Raw genomic sequence first — 23,238 nt, forward strand, 5'->3', positions numbered from 1 at the left:
AAGGCACTTAGTCTGGGTTCTTGCACTGCTAGGTAAAACAGGCAGGAGATGGAAGAATAGAGCTTCTCTGTGTGCGCACACATTTGTAATGAGCAGTAACAGGCAAGAAAATACAAACGGAGAAATAAAGCCACAGAGGCTGAGTGACATGTCTAAGGTAATGCACTAAGTTCTGATTCCCATTCCAGTGCCTGAACTAGGAACACCTTGCCTGCAGCCTCCCTGGTCCTCAGAAAATGCATTCTACTTTGTCACCTTTCTGCCACTGATTTAATGCTGTCCTGGAATTCAAATGGATCTAGGAATAGAGCCACCGCTCAAATCTGTGCTATTCCTCCATTTAAGTTGGCAATGGCTCTTTTTAAGGCCTGCTCTTTCACGTTGGCTTTCCACTGCTGCTCTATCAAAGCTGGAGCAGAGTGCCAGCTACACCTGCCCTGGGGAAGAACAATTATAACAGAAGAGATAATGGGGAAATCGAGAATTACATAGACTAGTGTTAGAGAGCCATACAGTAAATGAACAAAACATTGTTGAAACATAAAAGCGGGTCTTGCATCAAGGACTTTAATGGTCTAATTGAAATACAGTATTAAAGAGAGACAGTTATATTCAAAACTTGGAATTAGAGCATCAGAGAGGAGATTGGTACACCTTTACCCCGATTTAACGCAACCCGATATAACACGAATTTGGATATAACGTGGTAAAGCAGCTCTCCGGGGGGCGGGGCTGCATGCACTGGTGGATCAAAGCAAGTTCGATATAATGCAGTTTCACCTATAACGCCGTAAAATTTTTTTGGCTCCCGAGGACAGCATTATATCTGGGTAGAGGTGTATTGGGAATTGAGAAAAATCCTTTAATTAAGGACGTGAGAAGAGAGGAGTCAGTGCTGACAAGACGTAGACTGTTGCTATCATAGCCTGTAGCATGGAAGAAAATGTAAAGCTGAATGGGAGGCTGAGGCTTGGAGTATTTAGGCAAGTGGAGTATGTTGGACATGGAGGGAGGCTGTGCTTAGGGGGAAGTGAAAGCTGAGATCTGGGGCCAAGTTCAATGCATATATAAGCAGGTGCATCACCACTGACTTCAGAGGACTTGTACCCACTGCTATAGCAGTTAAGGCCCTTAACAAGGAAAAGAGTTGCGCGCAGCCTTGGATGTGAGAATCAAGAGCTCCAACTTAATGTGAAAAAAGAAGAAACTGGAATGGTTTAAAACACAACCCCATGGAAAACTGGAGGGGAAGAACATTTTAGCGTCGTCATGCTTCTGAAAAATGGTTCAAGCTTTCATTATTTTTTTCATAACCTGACAGCCCATGTTTACAGTAATCACATTGGGGGCATTGATATGATTATAGCTGTATTTGAATTCTCTGTGCAGTTTAGAGAAGTATTAAACATTTTAAGATAACTTAGAATTCAACTTTCTTGCTGGCAGAGAGACATGAGAGGAAGGAAGGTCTTGTGGTCAAGACAGAGGACTTGAGGAAGAGGGGCAGGGGAGAGGAGATTGGTATTATTTTCCTAACTCTTCCACAGATTTAGTGTAATCTTAGGCAGGTTGTTTAATCTCTCTCCACCTACCTCCAGGAGATTTTGAGGCTTAACGTCTGAAGTGCTTTCAGGTCTTTTGAGAGACGATGATATATTTAATACAAGTGTGTGTAACTTCTCTTTAGTCTGGAATAATACCTTGCCCTTGTACTGCCTCCTCACAGCTCAGAGTCCCTTCCCCCCCACAAACCTTCCTGGAGACCCACTCTCCCGCCCTCTGCTGCACTCACCAGCACCCTGCTGGCAAGAGCCCTCCTGAAGGCAGCCAAAGGTTGTCTTCCTCTCAGCCAGCCCTACCCCCTATCAGAACAGAGCAGCAAACTTTGAATTTTTTTTAAGTACTCAGCTGGGCCGTAGCTGTGTGCTAATTGGGCCATGGGTTGAGAACTGCTGCACTAGATCTTGGCCAGCACGACAGGGAAATATCCTTTCTGTGTGAGGAGGCAGTCTTATGAAGTTGCATCTGTCTTGGGGAAGAGCTGGAAGAAATGGCAGGGAGAGCAAAAGGAAATGGAGCTTTTGTAATGCTCAATTTATATTTTCCTTATCTGTTGGCTTTAGGCATAAACAGAATAGGCATATGCCAAGGGTGCAAAATAAGAGTGCTACAAAATATCCTTTAGGTGGTTTCTGTTTTTTAAATGAACTGCTAGCCTGGAGAGTCCCCAGTCATGGGCTTCCTCAGGATGTCATCCTGCCAGGTGACCCAACATCAGATTCCTAAAGTGGGGTGGGATTTTATTAAAACTCATCACCATAAATCTTCTCTAAGGTGCTGGTTGCGTTTTCACTAGTGATGTTACCAAGAAATCCATTGGAAAAGTTCATTTTAAAAGTTCTGCAAGAATTTCTTACCTACCTTTTCCACCAAGTGGCAGTATATTTCTGTTTTATTTCTTCCCATCCCTTTGATCTTCTTAACATGTTCAAACTAGGGAGTAACCATAATCCTGGCTATCATAAACCCAAGGTGGAGGCATGACTAGTGGAGAGCCATTTGATTAACCCACTAACAGCTTTGGATAATATCTTTTCCAGTCAAACATAATTTTCATTCTCCATTGGTTTCATAAGTATAGTATGACCATACTGGGTCAGAGCAATGGTCCATCTAGCCCAGTATCCTGTCTTCCAACAGTGGCCAGGGCCAAATTCTTCAGAGGGAATGAACAGAACAGAGCAATTATCGAGTGATCCATCCCCTGGTGTTCAGTCAGATTTTCAGGCAGTCAGAAGTTTAGGAACACTTGGAGCATGGGGTAGCCTTTTCATCTTGGCTAACAGCCATTGATGAACCTATCCTCCATGAATTTATTAAATCATTTTTGAACCCAATTAAACTTCTTTGTGTGTGGCTTTTTCAACATCCCCTGGCAACAAGCTCCACAGATTGACAATGCCGTTTGTGAATTACTTCCTTATGTTCATTTTAAACCTGTTGCCTCTTAATTTCATTGAGTGATTTCTAATTCTCGTGTTATGTGATGGGATAAATAACACTTCCTTATTCACTTTCTCCACACCATTCATGCTTTTATAGACCTCTCTCATATCTCCTCTTTCCTAAACTGAACAATTCCAGTCTTTAATCTCTCCTTATACGGAAGCTGTTCCATACTCCTAATCATTTTTTGTTGCCCTTCTCTGTATTTTTTCCCAATTCTAACTTTTTTTTTAAATGGGGCAATGAGAGCTGAATGTAGTATTTGAGGTGTGGGCCTACGTGGATTTATGTAGTGGCATTATATTGTCCTAATTGTTCCTGACATTGCTTTTTGATTGCTGCAGCACATTGAGCAGCTGTTTTCAAAGGGCTATCCATGATGACTCCAAGATCTTCTGAGTGGTAACACTACTTTAAACCCCATCACTTTTGTTTGTTTAATTTGGATTATATTTCCCCATGTGCATTACTTTTCACTTATAGTGGTGAATTTCATCTGCCATTTTGATATCCAGTCACCCAGTTTTGTGAGATCCGTGTAACTCTTTGCAGTCCGCTTTGGACTTAACTATTTTGAGTGATTTTTTTGTATCCTCTGCAAACTTTGCCACCCCACTATTTACCCCCTTTTCCAGATCATTTATGAATATGTTGAACAGCACTGGTTCCAGTATAAATCCTTGGTGAACTCCACTACTTATCTCTCTCCATTGTGAAAATTGACCATTTTATTTGCATCCTTTGTTTCCTGTCTTTTAACCAGTTACTGATCCATAAGAGGAGCTTTCATCTTGTCCCATGACTGCTTGCTTTGCTTAAGAGCCTTTGGTAAGGGACCTTGTCAAAGGCTTTCTGAAAACCTAAGTACACTATATCCACTGGATCCCACATGTCCACGTTCTTGTTGATCCCCGCAAAGAATTGTAGTAGATTGGTGAGGCATGATTTCCCTTTACGAAAGCCGTAGTGACTCTTCCCCAACAAATAGTGTTCAGCTATGTCTCTGAAATTCTGTTCTCTACTATATTTTCAACCAGCTTGTCTGGTACTGAAGTTAAGCTTACCTATCTGTAATTGCTGGGATTGCCTCTGGAGCCTTTTTTAAAAATTGGCATTACATTAGCTGTCCTCCGGTCATCTGGTACCGAGGCTGATTTAAGAGCATTTACAAACCACAGTTAGTAGTTCTGCAATTTCATATGAGTTCCTTCAGAATTCTTGGTGAATATCATCTGGTCCTAGTGACTTATAACTATTTAATGTATCACTTTGTTCCAAAACCACCTTTATTGACACCTCAGTCTGGGATGGTTCCGCAGATTTGTCCCCTAAAAAGAAAGGCTCAGGTGTGAGAATCTCCCTCACATCCTTGGCAGCGAAGACTGATGCAAAGAATTCATTTAGCTTCTCCACAATGGCCTTATCTTCCTCGACTGCGCCTTTAGTACCTTGATCATCCAGTGTCCCCACTGATTATTTGGTAGGCATCCTGCTTCTTATGTACTTAAAAATATTTTTGCTGTTAGGTGTAAGGTATAATATGCAATAAATATTGCATATTTCAGAATAAAGCCACACAGTTCACTTTTGGAAATCTATGTTAAGTGTGAGGCTTGGGCATTTCCATGTGCTGTAGAAATGGCCTGGTGCAACCCTTTCAGGTTTTAGGGCTAGCCGAAGATGAAACCCATGCTATCCTGTTGTAAAAATGAGATTAAACGGCTATTCTTGGATCAGTTAATTGTGCAGTTATTCATAACCAATGAACATGTTCTGCTGCCTTTCTAATAGGCACAGCTATGAGCAAATGGGGAATGAATTCTTTAAGTTTGTGCTCAGTCAAATTAAATGTAGGATTTTATCTGAACAATAATCAAGCAAGACATTGATTCTCTAATTTAAAGAAGGTTACATGGAGTTAGGATTCCTTGCACCTGTGGCTCAAGTCCATTCCAGAGACTGCATAAAAGCAGTTCAGAATTTATTGCTGTTTAGGCCAAAAACACACCGCCTTAGAAAGGTGTCATTGCTGTCATAGGCAAAGGCTGTGGAGTTATAAGTGGATAAAAGCATAATTTTCTGTACTAGCTTTATATAAAAGGTATGGTGGGGGAACGCTTTCCAAATTTGGTCACCACCTGTGACTCATGGAAATATGGAGAAGTGCCCAGGCTCCTCTCCCCTACACAGCACTTACGTTTACATTTACCCTGTATCTTTTTCCTTGTTTTTTTATCAAATATCGCAGTTGCTCTCGATGAACATATTTCTGTTCACTTATAAGAAGTGCCACGGGCACATGCCTTCTCACTTATCTCAATCATAGACGAAAACAGCCTGAATGACCAAACAGACTGCAGCTTCCTCTTTGTCATGTTGACACTAAACTCTTGAGCAGCAAGTCCCAATAAGCTTTTCAAGTTCAGACACTGATGTGTCACACTGCTGTTTCTCTGGTGAAGACTAGCAGAAGGATTTTATACATCAGAGCTGTTTGACTAACTGCAGACGGGTGTGTCAGTGAATGAAAAGTGTGTGCCTTCAAACTGATTAGAGAAGTGTAAACTTTTGCTCAGAGCAGACAGTGAGCAGGAAGCTAGTTCAGCAATATGGTGTTCTAATGAAAAGAAGCACAAGCTCCTGATGGCTGTAACTTTGAAAAAAGCAGATTGATCTCTAGAATTTTTCCTGGGGAGAATTGTCCCTGGTATGAGACCCTGCATGCTGAGTGTAAACCCAAATCCCTTTACATGGGGGACTATAATTACCAAGAAGGTAAACCCCTTACTGTAAGCAGATAGTAATTAAAAAAAAAAATATATATATATATATATAATATAAAAAAACTACAGAAACACACAGAATTATATTCAGTAGGGGGGGAAGAAATGGTTGACCGTTCAGTTAGCATGGAAAGGACTTGGATGGATGGCATCCCACAACCTACATAGCCTCTTCGGGCCCTCTCTTCTGGGTGTGGAGCCATGGGTTTGAGGCAAGAGGGAAATGTATGGCGGCTTTGTGAACCTGGCTCTAAAATGTGGTATTCTACTGGCATTCATGGCTCTCTTGTTTAGGGTGGGAAGGGTTAAGGAGCTGTGTGTAATCATGTAGTGTGCTTGGCCTACTGCTAGAAGCACAGAATATTGTTACTATTTCAAAGCAGTAAATAAATAAGCCCTTGGGTCCTCTTTCCTTTTGTTTTTAATTCCTTTGGCATAAACTGGGCTAGTCATTTGGGGGGGGGAGAAATTGGTTTGAATCATAGTATTAGGCATACCCCCCTACTAAATTCTGATCTGAAGGATTCTGGACCTAGACATTGTGGGGATGGGCTATTAAAACAGGGCATTGAAGTCAAGCAAGGACTGTGAGCCCAACCCTTCTGCTCGGCTCCCTTCAGATGGCATTTGCAGGGCAATCATTAACTCTCAAGCCCTGATTACTGTGCTGATTACCCTTGATATCAGGAAGTCAGTGTATATGGCCGCTTACTTGCAAGTGAGGGTATGTCTACACTGCAGTTAATAACCTACAGCTCTCTGGGGCTCTAAGGGCTGTTTAATTGAGGTATAGACATTTTGGGCTTGGCTGGGCTGGACTGGGCTGTAGGACCCTGCAAGGTGGGAGTGTCCCAGAGCTTGCACTGCAGCCCTAGCCAGAATATCTACACTGCAATTAAACAACCACTGAGACAAAGCCCTGTGAGCCCAAGTCAGCTGGCTCAGACCAGTCGCATATTTTTAACTGCAGTGTAGAGATGCCCTGAGTCCAATAACTGCTTACAGACTTTGAAAGCTTGTTGTCCTGTCAGAAGTTCCTTTTTCATGGAACCCTCCCCTCACTTTGTGTATCGGGACTCTAGGAGGCTGCCAAGTTAGACTTAGACTACAGGACAAAAGAAGCAGAGGGGTGTCAGATTTTAGAAAAACAGTGTATTTCCTAAGCAAATCTAACAAAGGGCCTTTTGATAACCTTCAGAGACATGCTCAGGTTTTACTGTAACCTTGATCCAGCCCTCCCATAGAATAATTCCTTCAGTGGATGAGTGATCCCTTGGCTACTTTTAGGGAGGAGATAGCAATCATTTTGATTTGGGGGGAGGGGAGAGTAATATCAGTATGGGATTACAGCATCCAAACTGTGATGCTTGTGATCATTCTTGCCTCCCCCAGCTCTTCCTAACTGTCATTGTGGGCTCTCAGAGATATTACTGATTTCGGGTGATAGTTTTGCTCTGTAAACCAGCAGGTGAACATACGATAATGGAGTCTCTAACACTGGCACTGTCAAAGCACACTAGCAACTCTGTGCTCAAGGCTGTAAGACAGCTTCTGTTTTAAGCCCAGTTCTGGAAAGCCACCGGCACCAATTTTTGCCAAAAAGAGTTTGTGTGTTTGTTTGTTACTAATTTGAGCTTCACATAACTCAATGTTTGCCCAATTAATCTTAGAATTTCCACTAAAAAATTCTTTTTAGTGGAAATTCTAAGATTAATTGGGCAAACATTTTGAGTTATGAAGCTCAAAGTAGTAACTTTTAAAATGTTGCTAATATCTTTAGGTCCACTCAACCAGCAGTGGGATGCATGCAACCCTCAAATATAGGGAATGGATATCATAAGCAATAGGAACTAGTATGAACATGTCTTAAAAGGATGAGCTTCCATATGAGGAGAGATTAGAAAGAGTAAGACTGTTCAGCTTAGAAAAGAGATGACAAAGGGGGGCCTGATAGAAGCCTATAAAATCATTAGTCTGGTCTGGAGAAAGTGAATAAGGAAGTATTATTTGTTCCTTCACATAACACAAGAACCAGGGGTCACCCGATGAAATTAATAGGCAGAAGGTTTAAAACAAACGTAAGGAAGTACTTCTTCACACAACACATAGTCAGCCTGTGGAACTCCTTGCCAGGGGATGTTGTGAATACCAAAATTATAATGGGTCAAAAAAGAATTTGATAAGTTCATGGAGGATAGGTCCATCAATAGCTATTAGCCAAGATGGTCATGGATGCAACCCCATGCTCCAGGTATCCCTAAACCTCTGACTGCTTGAAGCTGGGGCTGGATCACTTAATACAGTAAAAGCTGTTTTATCTGGCACTTCACCAATTGGAAAGCTCTATAAACTGGCATTTCTCATCTTCATTGAAATTCTGGTTTATAGTCCAGTTGGTGTGGGGCCCACAGAAGGATGGGGCACGGGAGGGAATGTGGAGCACGGGTTCTGGGAGGGAGTTGGAGTGTGGGAGGGAACTTGAGGCAGCAGGGTGGGGTGCAGGAGAAGGTGCAGAGTGCCGGATCTGGGGGGCATTCACCTCAGGCGGCTCCCCGCAAATGGCGACTTGTGCTGGCCACTCCTAGGCAGAGGCGCACAGGTAGCTCTGCACACTCCGCCCCCCGACCCGCACCAAGCACTAGCTCTGCAGCTCTCATTGGCTGAGAACCGCGGCCAATGGGAGCTGCAGGGGCAGCGCCTGCAGGCGGAGGCAGTGCATGGAGCAGCCTGCCCTGCCTCCGCCTAGGAGCAGCCATGACAGGTCACTTGCAGGGAGCTGCTTGAGGTGAGTGCCGCAGCACCCCCGTCCCGCACCCTAACCTGCTGCCCCACACATCTTCTCACACCCGAACTCCCTCCCCCTTAGTTAGCCAGTATTTTTCACTTACCGGCACCCCTCATCCCCCCCAACATGCCAGATAAAACAGCTTTTACTGTAATTGCCCTGTTCTGTCCATTCCGTCTGAAGTACCTGGCACTGGCGGAAGACTGGATAATGGGCTAGGTGGACCATTGGTCTGACTCAGTGTGACCATTCTTATGATGAATGTTAATGTTTTGTTTATGGGTGACGAAGCTCAAAAGTAGGCCAAGTTGACTGTCATTCCTCTGCTTTCATGTGTTAAAGGGGCAGCTGTTAAAAATGTCATTGGGGAATTTTGAAAACTAGTCTGGTTCAGGAGCCAGTTGTAAAACTTCCTCAACTCCCAAAACCTCTATATTCGGTGATGACTGCAGTGGTCCTGTATTGACCTTCTGAAAGACATGGCATGGTCTGGTAGGAGTTAACCTTTCCACAATGAATTGTGAGGTTGAATTTTATCTCAGTTGCTCTTCTCTTCAGGAATCCACCAACCCTGAAAATGTACTTCAAGTTACTTGCTCTCTGATTTAGACTTTGAAATGCTTTACAATAAACCAGCCTTAGCATTCTCTGTAGGAGTAGCACTGTATCCACTGAACATTATATCAGTGTTCTCTTTTCTCTTGGCTTCCTGCAATCAGAACACCTGCTTGATCTGCCTAGTTTTACAAAGTAAGTCACTGATTGTGCCTCTCCCTTATTCTTAGCATTGGACACGTTGCCTTTCGGCTTCCCATTAAGAAACCAAAAGTATTGAGAGATTTCACTTTTGTTGTTATGCCTGGAAGGTTTTTAAGAAGAGTACAGATAAGTCAGTTTCTTGTACTGTCCTCACCCACTATTTAAAATAAGTGCTCTTTGTATCAGAAATTTAAAGTAGTTGGTGTATCTTAGCCATTTTTTCTAGACAGGTGAGCATGGTTACAAGTAGCTTTGTCTGCCTGAGTATATTGGCAAATGCTAAACACAATTTGACATGAAAGAATGAACCTGGCACTGAAAGTTTTATTCTATTTTTTCTCTCTCTCATGTTTCCCCCCTCTGCCTCTAGCCCATTTGTCTTAACAACTGCAGAGAGAGATCGTAGCATTGTTGGCTTAAACTTTGGGTTCAAAGCTGCAGCCCTGAATTCAGTAAACCAGCTCTTACGAACTGTTCTGGAAGATGAGTAGGCACGTATTTGGACATGTCTCATTCCTCCCCCGCCAGGCATACAAGCCGCAACAGACTCTTCACTCCCTGAAGTGCTGAATACCACAGATTATTGACACAGGTGTGGCTCGTCCTTTCAGCAAGAGCCCTGAAAGATTTTTTTTTTTTAAAGTCTGTTTTATAAAAACTTCCAGAACATTGAGTAACTTGTGGTGCCACTTTCCTTGTATTCTTTTCACCAGCTAGAGCTAGACTGGAAGAATATGCACACTTGTATTAAAGCATGACTTATTTTTTGACCCTCTGACTACCTGCAGAGAAACCTGCTGTTTTATTTTACATTCCTGGCTTCATAACTTCTCTATTAAATGTTCTTGAATGGTGCCAGATTGAGAGCCCTGGAAATCTCTCGTTACTTACAGAGCAATGACACCATACAGCATCAGTGCAAACCTTCTCATATCTTAACCAACCCTTTCATGCCTAGAGGTGGTCCCTCAGGCTTGGTCTACACTACAGTTAGGTCGATGTAAGGTAGTTTTACGTTGCCCTAACTCTGTAAGCTATTAAAATGTAGCTCCCACTGATGTAACTCGCCTACTACACCAACTTAATAACTCCACCTCCACGAGAGGCATAGCATAAGATAAGCATTTTAATTTAATTTTAAATAAAGCTTCTTAAACATTTTGAAAACCTTATTTACTTTATATACGACAATAGTTTAGTTATATAATATATAGACTTAGAGAGAGAGACCTTCTAAAAAAGTTAAAATGTATTACTGGCACACGGAACCTTAAATTAAAGTGAATAAATGAAGACTCGGCACACCACTTCTGAAAGGTTGCCGACTCCAGTATAGAAGTAAATACTCATATTGCAGTATGGAAACTGTCAATTCTTCACTAAAGGTGGCTCGCCTCTGTTTTTCAGTGCTTTCAGGACATGGCCCCAGCGGCTTCCTCTCATTTTTCTGATAAGTTCATTTTCTCCTCCCAAGCTGGGCAGTTTGCCTGGAGCCATGTGACAGAGCTGGCAAACAGGATATGGCTATAGGAAATGGGCTTGTATTGGGCTTTCTCCCGGGATTCTCCTTTTCTTTTTTCTTTTGTTGGGAAAGGAAATAAAACTTTGTACTCTTGTTCGCCCCCTCCTTCCACACACTTGAACTCTATTTTGTTTACCAGCTTCTCTAATGTAGCATATGTTACAACTGGCAACTTTTGTGGGTGGGAGGTGAAATTGCCATTTCTTCCTGCAGCTCACTCTTTGCTCTTAACTCAAGTCTGATGGATTTTAATATTTTGTCTGTCTCTACTGTAGGAATGACTAGGTCATCCAACTAACTCCGTGTATTGGAGCATGTGCATTGCCCTGAGAAGGGTTGAGAAATTAATCATAAACTTTCCTGTCTACATATAGGTATTTTTCCCTCTTGCTTTGTTATGGCTGGTAGTGGAGATGAAGTGTTTGCATCCAGACTTCAGATCCTTTCTGCATCAACTGAATGATGCTGTTGCCTTAGCAGATTCTTTAACGAGATTTTTACTCCCCTCCCTCCACCCAATGCATGAATTGTTGTAGAGAGAAGGAAAATGTCCATTCACTTTTAGCTGTGCCTACTTTCCTGTGGGGTGAAACCTGCTGTAATGACCCTACCACCAACAAGCAAGTATCTTTGTATTGGTCAAACGCTCTAATGAAAACTTGGATTAAAGGTCATCTTCTACTAGGCAGTACGTTCTGCTTGAACCCTGTGAGTGATCACAAGTGTTGCTGTAACTTCTTTTCATCTCTTTACAAATGTACTTTTGTGTAAATAGCTGTCCCTGTAATAAATCAATCTCTGCCAGCCCAGTCTGCAGTATCATGAATGTGCTTTGAGTCTGGACACTGAATTGCAACAATCGGTGGAAAGAGAAAAGGAGGACTTCTGGCACCTTAGAGACTAACCAATTTATTTGAGCATAAGCTTTCGTGAGCTACAGCTCACTTCAGTGGGTTCATTTCATTTAGTCTCTCTCTCCTGATGTCCAGCCATGCCAGCCTGTCAGTTAGCATGCTCTTGTTTTGACTGGGATTGAACCAGTGAATAACTGGAGGCCAGTCCTTACACAAGATCCCTGGCTTTGGAACTCTCTACCTCTCTCTTTTCAGGGCACTGTTATACCAATTGTGATCTGCATATGTGGACTTGTTTTTAAAACTTTGTTCAGTAATCGGACACCAAGTTGGTGAGCACTAAAGAAATGTCTAAATAAATCACAGAAGGCATCATGCCTCAGGATGCCCAGGCTGGGAAAGGATAACAGCATTATCAAGGTGTGTTTAAAATTATTATGGAAGTGTCCAAAGGCCCGGATCAGGGTCCCATTGTGCTGGCTGCTGTACTGACTAATAGGAGGACACTGTAAACCTTTGGAATAGGTACGATCTAATTTAAGACCAGATCGAAAGAGCAGATACAATAAATAAAAGGAGGGAGGATCTGATTAACAGAAGTAAGATCAGGCTAATTATGTGAAAACTTGGTGCTTCTAACCCATTCCATTGTTTTAATCAGCAGTGGTGGGGAAACTAGAGGGAGTTTGTGGGTCTGGCTCAGTTGAAAAGGCATGGGAAAGGAGAGAACCCAAGCTGGGGAATTTGACATTGACTTCTCAGTCAATCCAATTTTACAACTTGGATCTTGTTTTTTCACACCCAAGTCCCTCTAGCCATTACATGCTTTCCTTCCCCACAAGGCAGTTATCTTCCCTCTCTCCCCTGCCCCCTCCCCTTCCGCATGATTAAAATGCGCTCCTAGTAATTTATGCCACTGCAGCTGTGAAGTTGATGGCAGCTCTTGCCAAAGGGTACCAATCCTAACTCCAGTAGCTGTGGTGTTCTGCGGTGTGGGTGTGCGCTTTGTACTGGATTTATGGATTTTGTCTCAGGAAGGATTTAGCAAGCATTGTTGTAAATAAGTCCATTCTTTCCATCAAATAAAATGGACTTTTCTCGGTAAATCTTCTGAAGCTTAAATTCTTCAGTGTCAGATTTATATTGTTTTCATTTCCTTCCTATGTTTTAATCTCTGTTCCCACTGAGGGGATTGCTGTTGATTTTTGCATTGGGACCTGATGGTAGGCTGTATTCTTGTGTGGTGTGGTTTTTTTTTTTTTGTTTGGTTTTTGTTTTGTTTAAAAACCTTCCATAGTGGGGACACACCCTGCAGTTTTGTTGGACTGAATCTCTTACTCACAGTCCATATCTCACCACAGTAGGATGGGGAGTTTAACTAGAATACCTTGCTTTCATGTTGCAATTCTTACATGTAACAAGCAGAAACCGTGCCTATCCTTCGTCAACAGATATGAATCCATCTTGATGGTTCAGTTTAATAATAAATACAACCGTTGGGCTGCCAGAGGGAGTGTCTCATTGCCCAAGGTTTGAAAAAGGCACTTGCCTACTTGCTCAGCAGTAGTAAATGGGGAAACTTTTTCTGAATGCTAGCAGAACAGTAATACTGAAACTTAAATAGTAGCTGAAGTCAATCATTGGTGAAAATGATAATCTTGTAAGTCTTGCTAAACTGCTCTGGAACATGCAGACCAGAAATCATATGGCTTGTTATGCATGAGATCGGTCTAGAGATCTTAAAAATGTAGGTGATCAGAGGTCCCTAAAATCTGACTTTTATATTTCCTTGCTCTGCACCTCCATCCACCTGCACCAGATGCTGACCATTAGCAGCATCTCTGTAAGATTTATTGTCCCCTTCACTACTGCTCAGAAGCTGAAAGCAGCAGTAGTGAAACTGACCAGTCTGGCAAATGTCATGGTGTGTGCCACTGCTTGGAGTAGCTGTGAACAGTAACACGATGATTGAGGAATGACCAGCAGGAGGGGGATAGATGGCAGTGAAGAGTTGACCTTCCCAACTGGGGAGGTGAGGAGAAGAATTGTGGGGTACACCTTTCTTGAGAGGAGAGAGATGGGAAAGGTCTCCCCTTCTAATGGGAGAAGAAGGGAGATGGACTATTTTACACTAGTGTTCCCACTGTTCTGAGCACCGGTGGCTCTGCAGTAGTGCAAGATTTGGAGAAAACCTCCCATTTTGAAGACAAGATCTGCCTTTAGTATAAAGAAAAGGAGTACTTGTGGCACCTTAGAGAGTAACAAATAAGTCCTCCTTTTCTTTTTGCGGATACAGACTAACACAGCTGCTACTCTGAAACCTGCCTTTAGTATAAAACCTTAGTAAGCAGAGATTGTGTCTCTCTCTCTCTCAAGTGGGTCTCTTCAGCCACAGCCATGGCTGCCATAAAACCAACTGAGTAAATTCTTTACCTCTCAGGAGCACATATCCATGGTCTCAAGACTGAAAGATGCCGCCTACTACTACTTAGTGAATATATTCACTCTGTCCTCCACAAAATGGGGTGGGGAAAAACCCCTTTATTTTATACTTCATTCTGGCAGTTTTCACATATCCGCTTGCAATATCAGATGGGACAAAAGCCTTTCCATTAAGCTTGGGATATGAAGGAACAAGAGGTCAGCTCTTTTTCTGTAGCTTGTCTGAGTTTCATACCTCCCTGGTGATGGAGATAGCTATTGGCTAAATAAGCAGCAGTTTATCTCTGGCTTGATTTCATTAGTGTTGTCAGCCCAGTGTCCAGAAAAAGACTTTAACCACAAACATAAATGTAGGTACCCTCCCACACAGCATTCCAGAGCTCAAGGTTGTGAAAACAAAGCAGTGCTGGCTCTCAGTGAAACACTGGGGGTGAAATCCAAGCCCTGTTAACTTCAGTGAGTGCTCCCCATTGGAACATGGTCACTATGGACAATTTTTCACAGATGTCCGACTTATTGACTTAATTTTCACCAAGGAATGTGTATTTTATGGCGGCATAAGTATCTGGCTTGATTCTGGACACAACCAATGCACAGTGCTGCTTGACTAGCCTCAGTGATACTCGGACCTCAGTGGTTCAGGAGCCAAATTAGCGATCAACATGACCCACAAAAGCCACAGTAGTGTGAATTCATTGTTCCATCACAAAGAGCCACAGGAGACACATTAAAGAGCCACTTATGGCTCACAAGCCACAGTTGGAGTATCACTGAGCTAACTTCTCCTTTTCCAGTGCTTTAAGTATATAGTACTATGAATGCTTCTGATGCCTTGTGTAAACAGATCAGATCCCTTACTCTGGGGTTTAAAATTTTCCTCTACTTATAGTCGTCAAAATATCTTCCTTTTCTTAAATGCTCTGGAAAACTTGTTAGTCAGTGTCAAAAATGGATATTCTTTTCCACTTACCATGCTAAAGGGTGGTAACCCTGCACTTTTACATTGTGCCTCTTTATATTATTCCTCAAAGCTTTCCCTCCCTCAACTTTTAACTTGGTCTGGGATCAGATCCGTAGCACATTAAAAACAGTTCACTGTTTTTCTTAAAATTTAAACACCCTCACTGCTGCTTCATGTGTTTGAAGCCTATGCCAAAATCTCAAGGGGAACCATGCAGAGTAAAGCCTTTGTTTATATGAAGTCCCACGAACACTAATGGGAGTTATGTCTAAGGCCATGTCCGCACTACAGGCGCTATAGTGGCATAGCTACAGCGCTATTGCTGCACTGCTGTAACCTCGTAGCATCGATGCAGACTACAGCAATGGAAGTGGCTTTTCCATCACTGTAGGAACTCCACCACCCTGAGTGACAGTAACTAGGTTGAGGGGAAGCATTCTTCCATCACTCTAGCTGCCTCTATGCTCGGGCTTAGGCCAACATAGCTGTGGTGCTCAGAGCTGTAGATTTCTACCTTTTGTCAACCTATATTTTAAGTATAGACCAGGCCTTAATGCAGGGATGGGCAAACTATGGCCATATCCGACCCACAGGACTGTCCTGCCTGGCCCCTGAGCTCCCAGCCGGGGAAGCTCACCCCTGGCCCCTCCCCCACAGCAACGCCGCCACACGGGCAGCACGGCTTGTGCACGCCCACATCCCAGGCTTTCAAATAAGCCTATCCTGCCTCTCTGAGTGGCAGGGGGAAAGGGGGAGTTGGATAAGGGGCAGGAGGCCCCGGGGGGCAGTCAGGGGGCAGTTGGATGGGGTAGAGGTTTGCCTACTCCTGCCTTTAATGCTATGTGGACCTTTTGAGAAGTTAGAAGTTCTGTGCTCCCAGGAGGTGCTGGTGGATGTGGATAGTCCGAGTTCTAATCTCTTTGCCATTATCTGTAGCCTTGTCTACACTACTGGGGTATGTCAACCTAAGTTACGCTACTCCAGCTACATGAATAACTTAACTGCAGTCGATGTAGCTTAGGTCAACTTACCGCAGTGTCTTCACTACACTGTGTCGATGGGAGACACTCTCCCGTTGACTTATCTTACCGTTCTTGGGGATCAAGTGTACCGGAGTCAACCGGAGAGCACTCTGCCGTCAATTTAGTCGGTCTTCACTAGACCTGATAAATCAACACCTGCTGTATCAATTGCAGCTGCGTCGATCTCCCTGGTAGTGAAGACAAATCCTTAGGGATTGTCTACACTTGGAATTATTCTGAGTTAACTTCATGTGTGGACTCGTATACTGGAAGGGAGAAAATGTGGCTTTTTCTGAATTCATTTAACACATTTTGGAAGAAGATGCTTTTATTCTGGAATAAATGCCCCCATATGGAGTTATTCTGGAATAGCTATGGCATTCCAGAATAACTTTCATGTGTAGACAAGCCCTTACTGTATGACTTTGGGCAAGGTGTTGAAATTCTGTTTTCCCATCTATTATATAGGGATACTTCTTGCCTAGTGCAAAGGATGTTGAGGATCACTACTTTTGAGTGAGTAAAGTACCATGTAGGGGCTAAGAACCAGTCCTTCATTTTAATGGCAAGCCATTTGTAAGGTTTGAAATGAGGGACTTAATGAAAGGTTGTTTAGATGCCTTCAGGTTATTAATCATGGAACAGCAGGTATACTTCATTCATCAGTAAGAAAAATTCATATCCTCTGGGCAGAGGGTGTGGTTATGATTCCTTAGAACTTGTTTTCTTCATTGTGCATGTTTAGAGTTTCTGATGTCTTGGTTGTGCCCTAAGGATGTGGAGACTGGACTTGATGGCATGACTGCAGTTCTGGATCGTCTGGAGATGATGGCATCATGCCTGTCTTGTACAGGTGGCTCCTTTGGTTAAATATATTTCGACCAAGTGTTAGGGTGATCCATTTTGTATAAACCGTCATAAATGGGGAAGACTCTTTCCTTCTAGGAACTGTAGAGTACAAACCAAGATAGAGAAACATTTTCCTCCTAGAAATCAATACTATATTTGTGATTTTTGGAATTTCATAGAATCACACCAATCCTGTTCCGCCCTAATTTATTTGTGATATGTTACAGGTCTTAAAACTCAATTTTTTATGCTTAAAACAAGAAAGTTACCAAGAGGAATTTGTCATCCAGTTACTACTGTTAAGACTACTGTCTGCTCTTTCCTGAGGCCTGGCCTACACGATAGACGTAAGCTGCCTAGCATTGACCTAGCTGTGGAAGTGTCTTTGCTTAAATTTGGCTCCTGTCAGTGTAAGTGCCTATTTAGTAACACCACCTCCCTGAACAGCATAGTCACGATCAGTGTAATTAGGTTAATGCAGGAGCTGTCCCACAATACCTCACACTGACAATACAATCAATACAAGCGCTCCTAGTGAGAACACGCACTGTTGACACAAGGAGCCAAGTGTGAACACACACAAGCTGTTTAATTTGAGATGGATCACTTGATTACCTGTTCTGTTCATTCCCTCTGAAGCACCTGGCATTGGCCACTGTCGGAAGACAGGATACTGGACTAGACGAACCGTTGGTCTAACCCACTATGGCTGTTCTTATGTTAAGTAGTTAGATCAGCATAATTTAGATCAGTGTAGACAATGGCCTCAGTTTCAGATTTACCATTGCAATGATTGCTCCAGATGATTTAAAGGTGACCTGCAAATGGTGTTTTGAAAATTCAGCAACTTTACCTATATGTGGTAAATGCCCTTCTTAGCAGTTATTGGGAAAGTTACCACATTTCTAAAAGCTGTTGAATTTCTGACCATTTCCTTTGGCCACCTTTAAGTATGTTCGCAGCAGTATAATTCATTCCAAGGGGATCTCCTCCCATCGTTCTGTGTACCATTCTCATTCATGTGTTAATGTCATCGAGGTATTCCTTCTAGAAAAACAAGGAGAGGCTAGAACTCTAGATAAGGACTAGGGACAATAGGTGCTTACTGAAGTAGTCCTCTTTTCCCAATGGTATCCCCTCAGAAGAAAAGAACAATCAAATAACCACCTCGCTATGGGTGGAGTAAAAAGTAGTGTTTTTTCTTTTCCCCACAAAGATGTTAAGATTTAAATTTGTGTATTTAGTGTCTAGATATCAGGGTGAAAAGTGCGATAACATGTAGATAGTAAGATCTGTTAAGCTGTGGAATGGTCTCCCATGAGACTGTGCTTGAGACATGATTAAACCACTCTAGGCACAATCCGGCATTGGTTGGAGGGGAAGGACCCAATGATTCTCTTCCATATCTGTAACTGTATGAACTTGTTTTTTCATAGGCTAGTCTGTTGTGCTCATTCTTGGTATATGAATATTTCACATTTTATGAATTTGCCCTCACAGCAATCCTATGAGGTAGGGAAGGATTATCCCCATTTTACAGATGGGCTGCTGAGGCACACACTGTTGGTGATTTACCCACAGTCACCCACTGTTAGGAATATAGAAACAGACCCCATATCACCTGAATCCCAGTCCAGTGCTTTAACCTGAAGACAGTGTCCCTCCTCTCAGTGGATACTTAAAATTACTTGCTGGGAAATTTCCTGCAGACTCCTAATTTAATGATATAGTCAGGAGAAAATTAAAAATAGATACTTATTATCCATCAAAAGGCTTTTAAATGGCCTGAGAGAATAAGTGGTAGGATACTGGCATCTAGAGACTACACTGTGGGCACATTAGCTATGTATAGGAAGATCAGTACTATCAAAGACACAATAGTCCAGTCCACTTCAGTTCCACATAAAAGGACAAGACTGGTTCCTAGCCAGCTGGCTAGCAGGCACATGTGTTCCTCCATGTACCTCATTTTTTAAAATAGCCTCAGCCTTATGTTTCTATGACCCGAATGTACTCGCAGCCACAATGCTTTTTAATGAAAGGCGGTAAATATCACTACACTGCATTTAGTTCTACAAAAGGAATGCTGGGTTTTTGATCCCAAAGGCAGTGAAGCCCTCTGGGAATTGGTGGTTTTTATAATGCCAGCCTGATTTTGGCACAGCAAATGTGCAAATTAGCTTACTGACCTCTCCTTCTCTTCCGCTCACCCAACATAAAAAGCCCCTCCTTAATGGAGTATAGTGGTGAAAGTTTGGTTGCTAAGCAACAAGGAGGCAGCATTGTGTTCATTTCAGGTTGAATGAATAGATTCAGTGTTCTGAGAAGCTGAGGAATTTTGGACTCAGAGCCCAATGAATCATGAAAGGCTTTTTTGGGAAGAGGGAGGTGGTTAGAATACTCTTGCCACGGCTGCTTCAGGGTCCTTGTGTCATTTGGGGAGAATTGTGTAAGAACTAGTCATTTTCCTGGGACCTTCGAAGTGTTTTGATGCTTGCTTCCCAAACCTGGCCCTGGATAATCTTTCACCACATTCTCAAGATGACCTTTTTCCATAACCCCCATTCTCTTGTAGAAATCCATACTGCCAAATTCTTCTCTTAAACCTATGTAAGTTCAGAATAACCTCACATGAGTGTAACCACGAACAATTTGGCCCATGGTCTTATCACTACTTAGCAATCCCCTCAAATCAGCAATATTTCCTGTTGCGATGAGTAACTCTTATCTGAGGCGCTCTGTCAGCAAAGATAATGAACTGGTGTTGCTTCTGATCCTGCTGTGCATTGCAGTGCTAACTCTGGTGCTTGGATGTTACTATTCTGTAGTGCTAATCACACTGTTGGGAGTACCTTGTCAAAAGACTGATAGACTGGCATTTTCACTTCTCCATTTGACTACTTCCCCCTTTTTCATGGTGATCTCACTGAGATCTTGGACAGCACTGGGGTCTACCAAACAATTTATATGGGATCTTGTTTCCATTTATGCCCCTTTAAGGGAATTCTAATATTGAAGTCTGAGTTGTGAATGAATAAAAAGGCTCCCTAACAGGGAGATATACTATGGCTGTGCACTATTGGCTAAGTGTGTTGTATGTTTTAGGGGTGGTAGGAACCTTCCTCTGAAGCACTCACTGGGCGTTATCCACGGTCAGTGGTCAGGTACCAGGCTTGATGAATCAATGGTCTTAAGACCTGATACTCCCTCCCACCCACCCAGGTATTGAATACCACAACTCTCACTGAAGTTACTGGGAGCTGAGAATGCTCAGTGCTTGTAGAAACCAAGGCTTAATTCTTCGATAAAATTGTCTTTGCAAGAATAGAAAGCAGAAACCTATAAGGGTTTGATGGCTTTCGTGATGTCAGTAGTTCTGCTGAAAAGGATCTGTGGGTTATAGTGGATCACAAACTGAATGAGTCAACAGTGTGATGCAGTTGCAAAAAAGGCTAATATCATTTGGAGGTGTATTAGCTGGAGTGTTGAATGTAATTGTCCAACTCTTCTTGGCATTGGTTAGGCTTCAACTGGAATACCTGTTCACTTCTGGATACCATACTTTAAGAAATATGTGAACAGATTGGAGAGAGTCCAGAGAAGAACAACAAAAAGGATAAAAAGTTTAGAAAATCTGACCTATGAGGAAAAGTTAAAAATACTGGGCATCTTTAGTCTTGAGAAAAGAGACTGAGGGGACCTGATAAGTTTTCAAATATGTTAAGGGTTGTTCTAAAGAGGACAGTGATCATTTGTTCTCCACGACCACTGAAGGCAAGACAAGAATAATGGGCTTGATCAAGAGCAAGGGAGATTTTAGATTAGGAAAAAATTTCTGATTATAAGGGTAGTTAGTTCTGGAATAAGCTTCCCACAGAGGTTGTGTAATCCCTATCATTAGAGGTTTGTAAGAACAGGTTGGACAAACACCTGTCAGAGATGAATGTCTAGGTTGACTTGATCCTGCTTCAGCACAGAGGGCTGGACTTGATGACTTCTTGAGGTCCCTTCCAGTCCTACATTTCTGATTTTGAGGGCGAGCATTGCCTTGTGTTTGATATTTTACATTGCTTTCTTCCTTCTAATCTTTATCTAGCTGTTCTGAGAGCCAATATATATGTTTGAGTAGCCAGTGACTCTAGTGCATGACCTATCTTGCTAACATTGTTATATTTTCCTCCATCAGGAGTTCTCAGAACTGGAGAAGAGAGATCCACAGGAGCTAGTTGGTAAGTTGACATAATGCTATAGATCTTAAAATATACATGCAAACCATCTGCTTCTCTCTCCACTAATGAAGATCTTGGATCCCTTCTGTTCATGCAGTTTTTAATTGGCTTATCCTCTGTGCTCATTTTCATCTCAGTGGAATATTTTCAGTGACTTAATCTACTGGGCTAATGTTTGTTTGGCTTGAACTTCGGACGGGAGGCAGTCATGCCCAAAATGTGTGCAAATATTTTTATATGCAACTCCAATATAGGGGAAATACAAAAAGGTCTTTTTTTTTTTATTCATCTCGAAAATAAAAACTAGTAATGATTTTGTCCAGGCAGCCTCTTTCAGAACCCTCATATAATAGGGGAAGGGGAGGGACTTAAGAAAATTGTTACTGAAAATAGCCTCATCAACACTACTGCTAGTTTTATTTTCTATTTAAAGTATGGATGTATTGTAACACATGGGTTCCGTTTGTTGCCATTGTGCTACAGAAGGAATCCCTAGACTGTGTAGCCTAAGTCAACATTGCAAAACTGGCATGGAAACTTACCAACCTAAATACAAAATCTGTTCCATCTTTGTCATGAGCAGCAGGATGGTGGGGCAGAATCTGATCTCTTTCTTGCCTATGAAACAGTTACCCTCGACAAATAGAATTCTGCAAAAGGTCTAGCCCTACCTGCTTAAAGAACCACTTTTGTACCTGCAATTGCTACTACACCTTCACTGTGGCTAACCATAGTGAGTTTGCTTATGATTATAGTTAGTAAAATGGTAAATTGAAGAAGGTGGTGGACGGAGTTCTTTGCTGTGAATGTTACCCTGTTATGTCAGTGTGTATATCTGACCTATCAGTCCTCATCCTCAAAGGAAACCTGCACACCACTTTCAAAAGATGTGCCTGGAAGCTTAAATACATAACTTTGCTAGACACTAAAAGTGATGGACTGAACAGAGAGACTGAATATATGGCTTATTACAAAATCTGTAAACCACTAACACTCCCCAGTTGCTCGCCTCCCTCCCCCGCCTTCCATTCCTGCCTATGACTGGAGGGGTGTTAACAAGCCATTTTATCTTGAATGGTCCCTTGAAATATGTATTAATTGCTTATGCTAAACAATCTGTTCCACCTTATATATAGCTGTGACACTCTGAGACTATGGCCTTGTCTACACCACCAAGTTTTGTCAACAAAAGTGATGTTGACATCCAAAAGCCAACATAATAAAAATCGGAATCTCACGTTCACTTTGTTCCCTCTGTCAGCAGAGTGCGTCCACAGTGGGGGCACTATCCTCGATAGTGTGAGCAATTGACTGTGGGTACCTATCCCAGACTCCAGCTTGACACCTTCTGTCGCCAGGTGTTGTGGGAAGGTGGAGTGGATTGCGGCGTACCTTGGGACTGGGCTTAATGTCCCGTGATGCATTGCTTTCTGTCCCAGCACTCCATGGGCTTCTGGCTTTCTTTCACAGCATTTTTTGCAACAGCCCTCCTTTGCTGTGCACCTTGACATCTTTGGGAGAAGATGCTGCACTGCTCTCTTATGCTCTGTTAACTGTCACAAAGACATCGCAGATGGCAGTGCAGTTAATCGTGAAGTTCCTAACTGAAGAAGACTCGCAGGCGCCTGACATGTTGCATGATATGGATAGAAGCAATTTTAGATTGCTTTTGGCATTCACAGAACAGCTGCATAGGGTAGATCGTCGCTTTTGGGGTTGGGAAACAAGTACTGAACAATGGGATCTTATCATGCAGTGTGGAAGAAGAGCAGTAGCTACAGAACTTTTAGATGCAGAAAGCCACCTTCCTAAAACTGCCCTATTGGTAGAGAAGCGTGTGGCAATCGCTGTGTGGAAGCTGGTGACTCCAGACTATCGGTCGGTTGCGAATCAATTTGGAGTGGGGAAGTCAACCACTGGGACTGTGTTAATGCAAATGTGCAAGGGAAATGTGCATGAAATAGTGGATAGCTTTGTAGAAATGGGTTTCCCTAACTGTGGAGGGGCAATAGATGGCATGCACATT

General features: G+C 42.6%; 1 protein-coding gene across 4 annotated transcripts in view; it reads left to right on the plus strand.

Annotated features, from left to right (window-relative positions):
* Positions 1-23,238, plus strand: part of SAP30BP (SAP30 binding protein) — a 60,323-nt gene that overhangs the window by 7,995 nt on the left and 29,090 nt on the right. For all 4 annotated transcript variants that reach the window (XM_048819243.2, XM_048819245.2, XM_048819244.2 and 1 more), the window contains one exon: positions 21,170-21,212. In XM_048819243.2, coding sequence (XP_048675200.1) covers positions 21,170-21,212 — 43 coding nt within the window. The remainder of the gene's footprint in view (positions 1-21,169; positions 21,213-23,238) is intronic.

The sequence above is a fragment of the Caretta caretta genome, chromosome 14 (genome assembly GCF_965140235.1).
Source record: "Caretta caretta isolate rCarCar2 chromosome 14, rCarCar1.hap1, whole genome shotgun sequence".
Taxonomy (NCBI): domain Eukaryota; kingdom Metazoa; phylum Chordata; order Testudines; family Cheloniidae; genus Caretta; species Caretta caretta.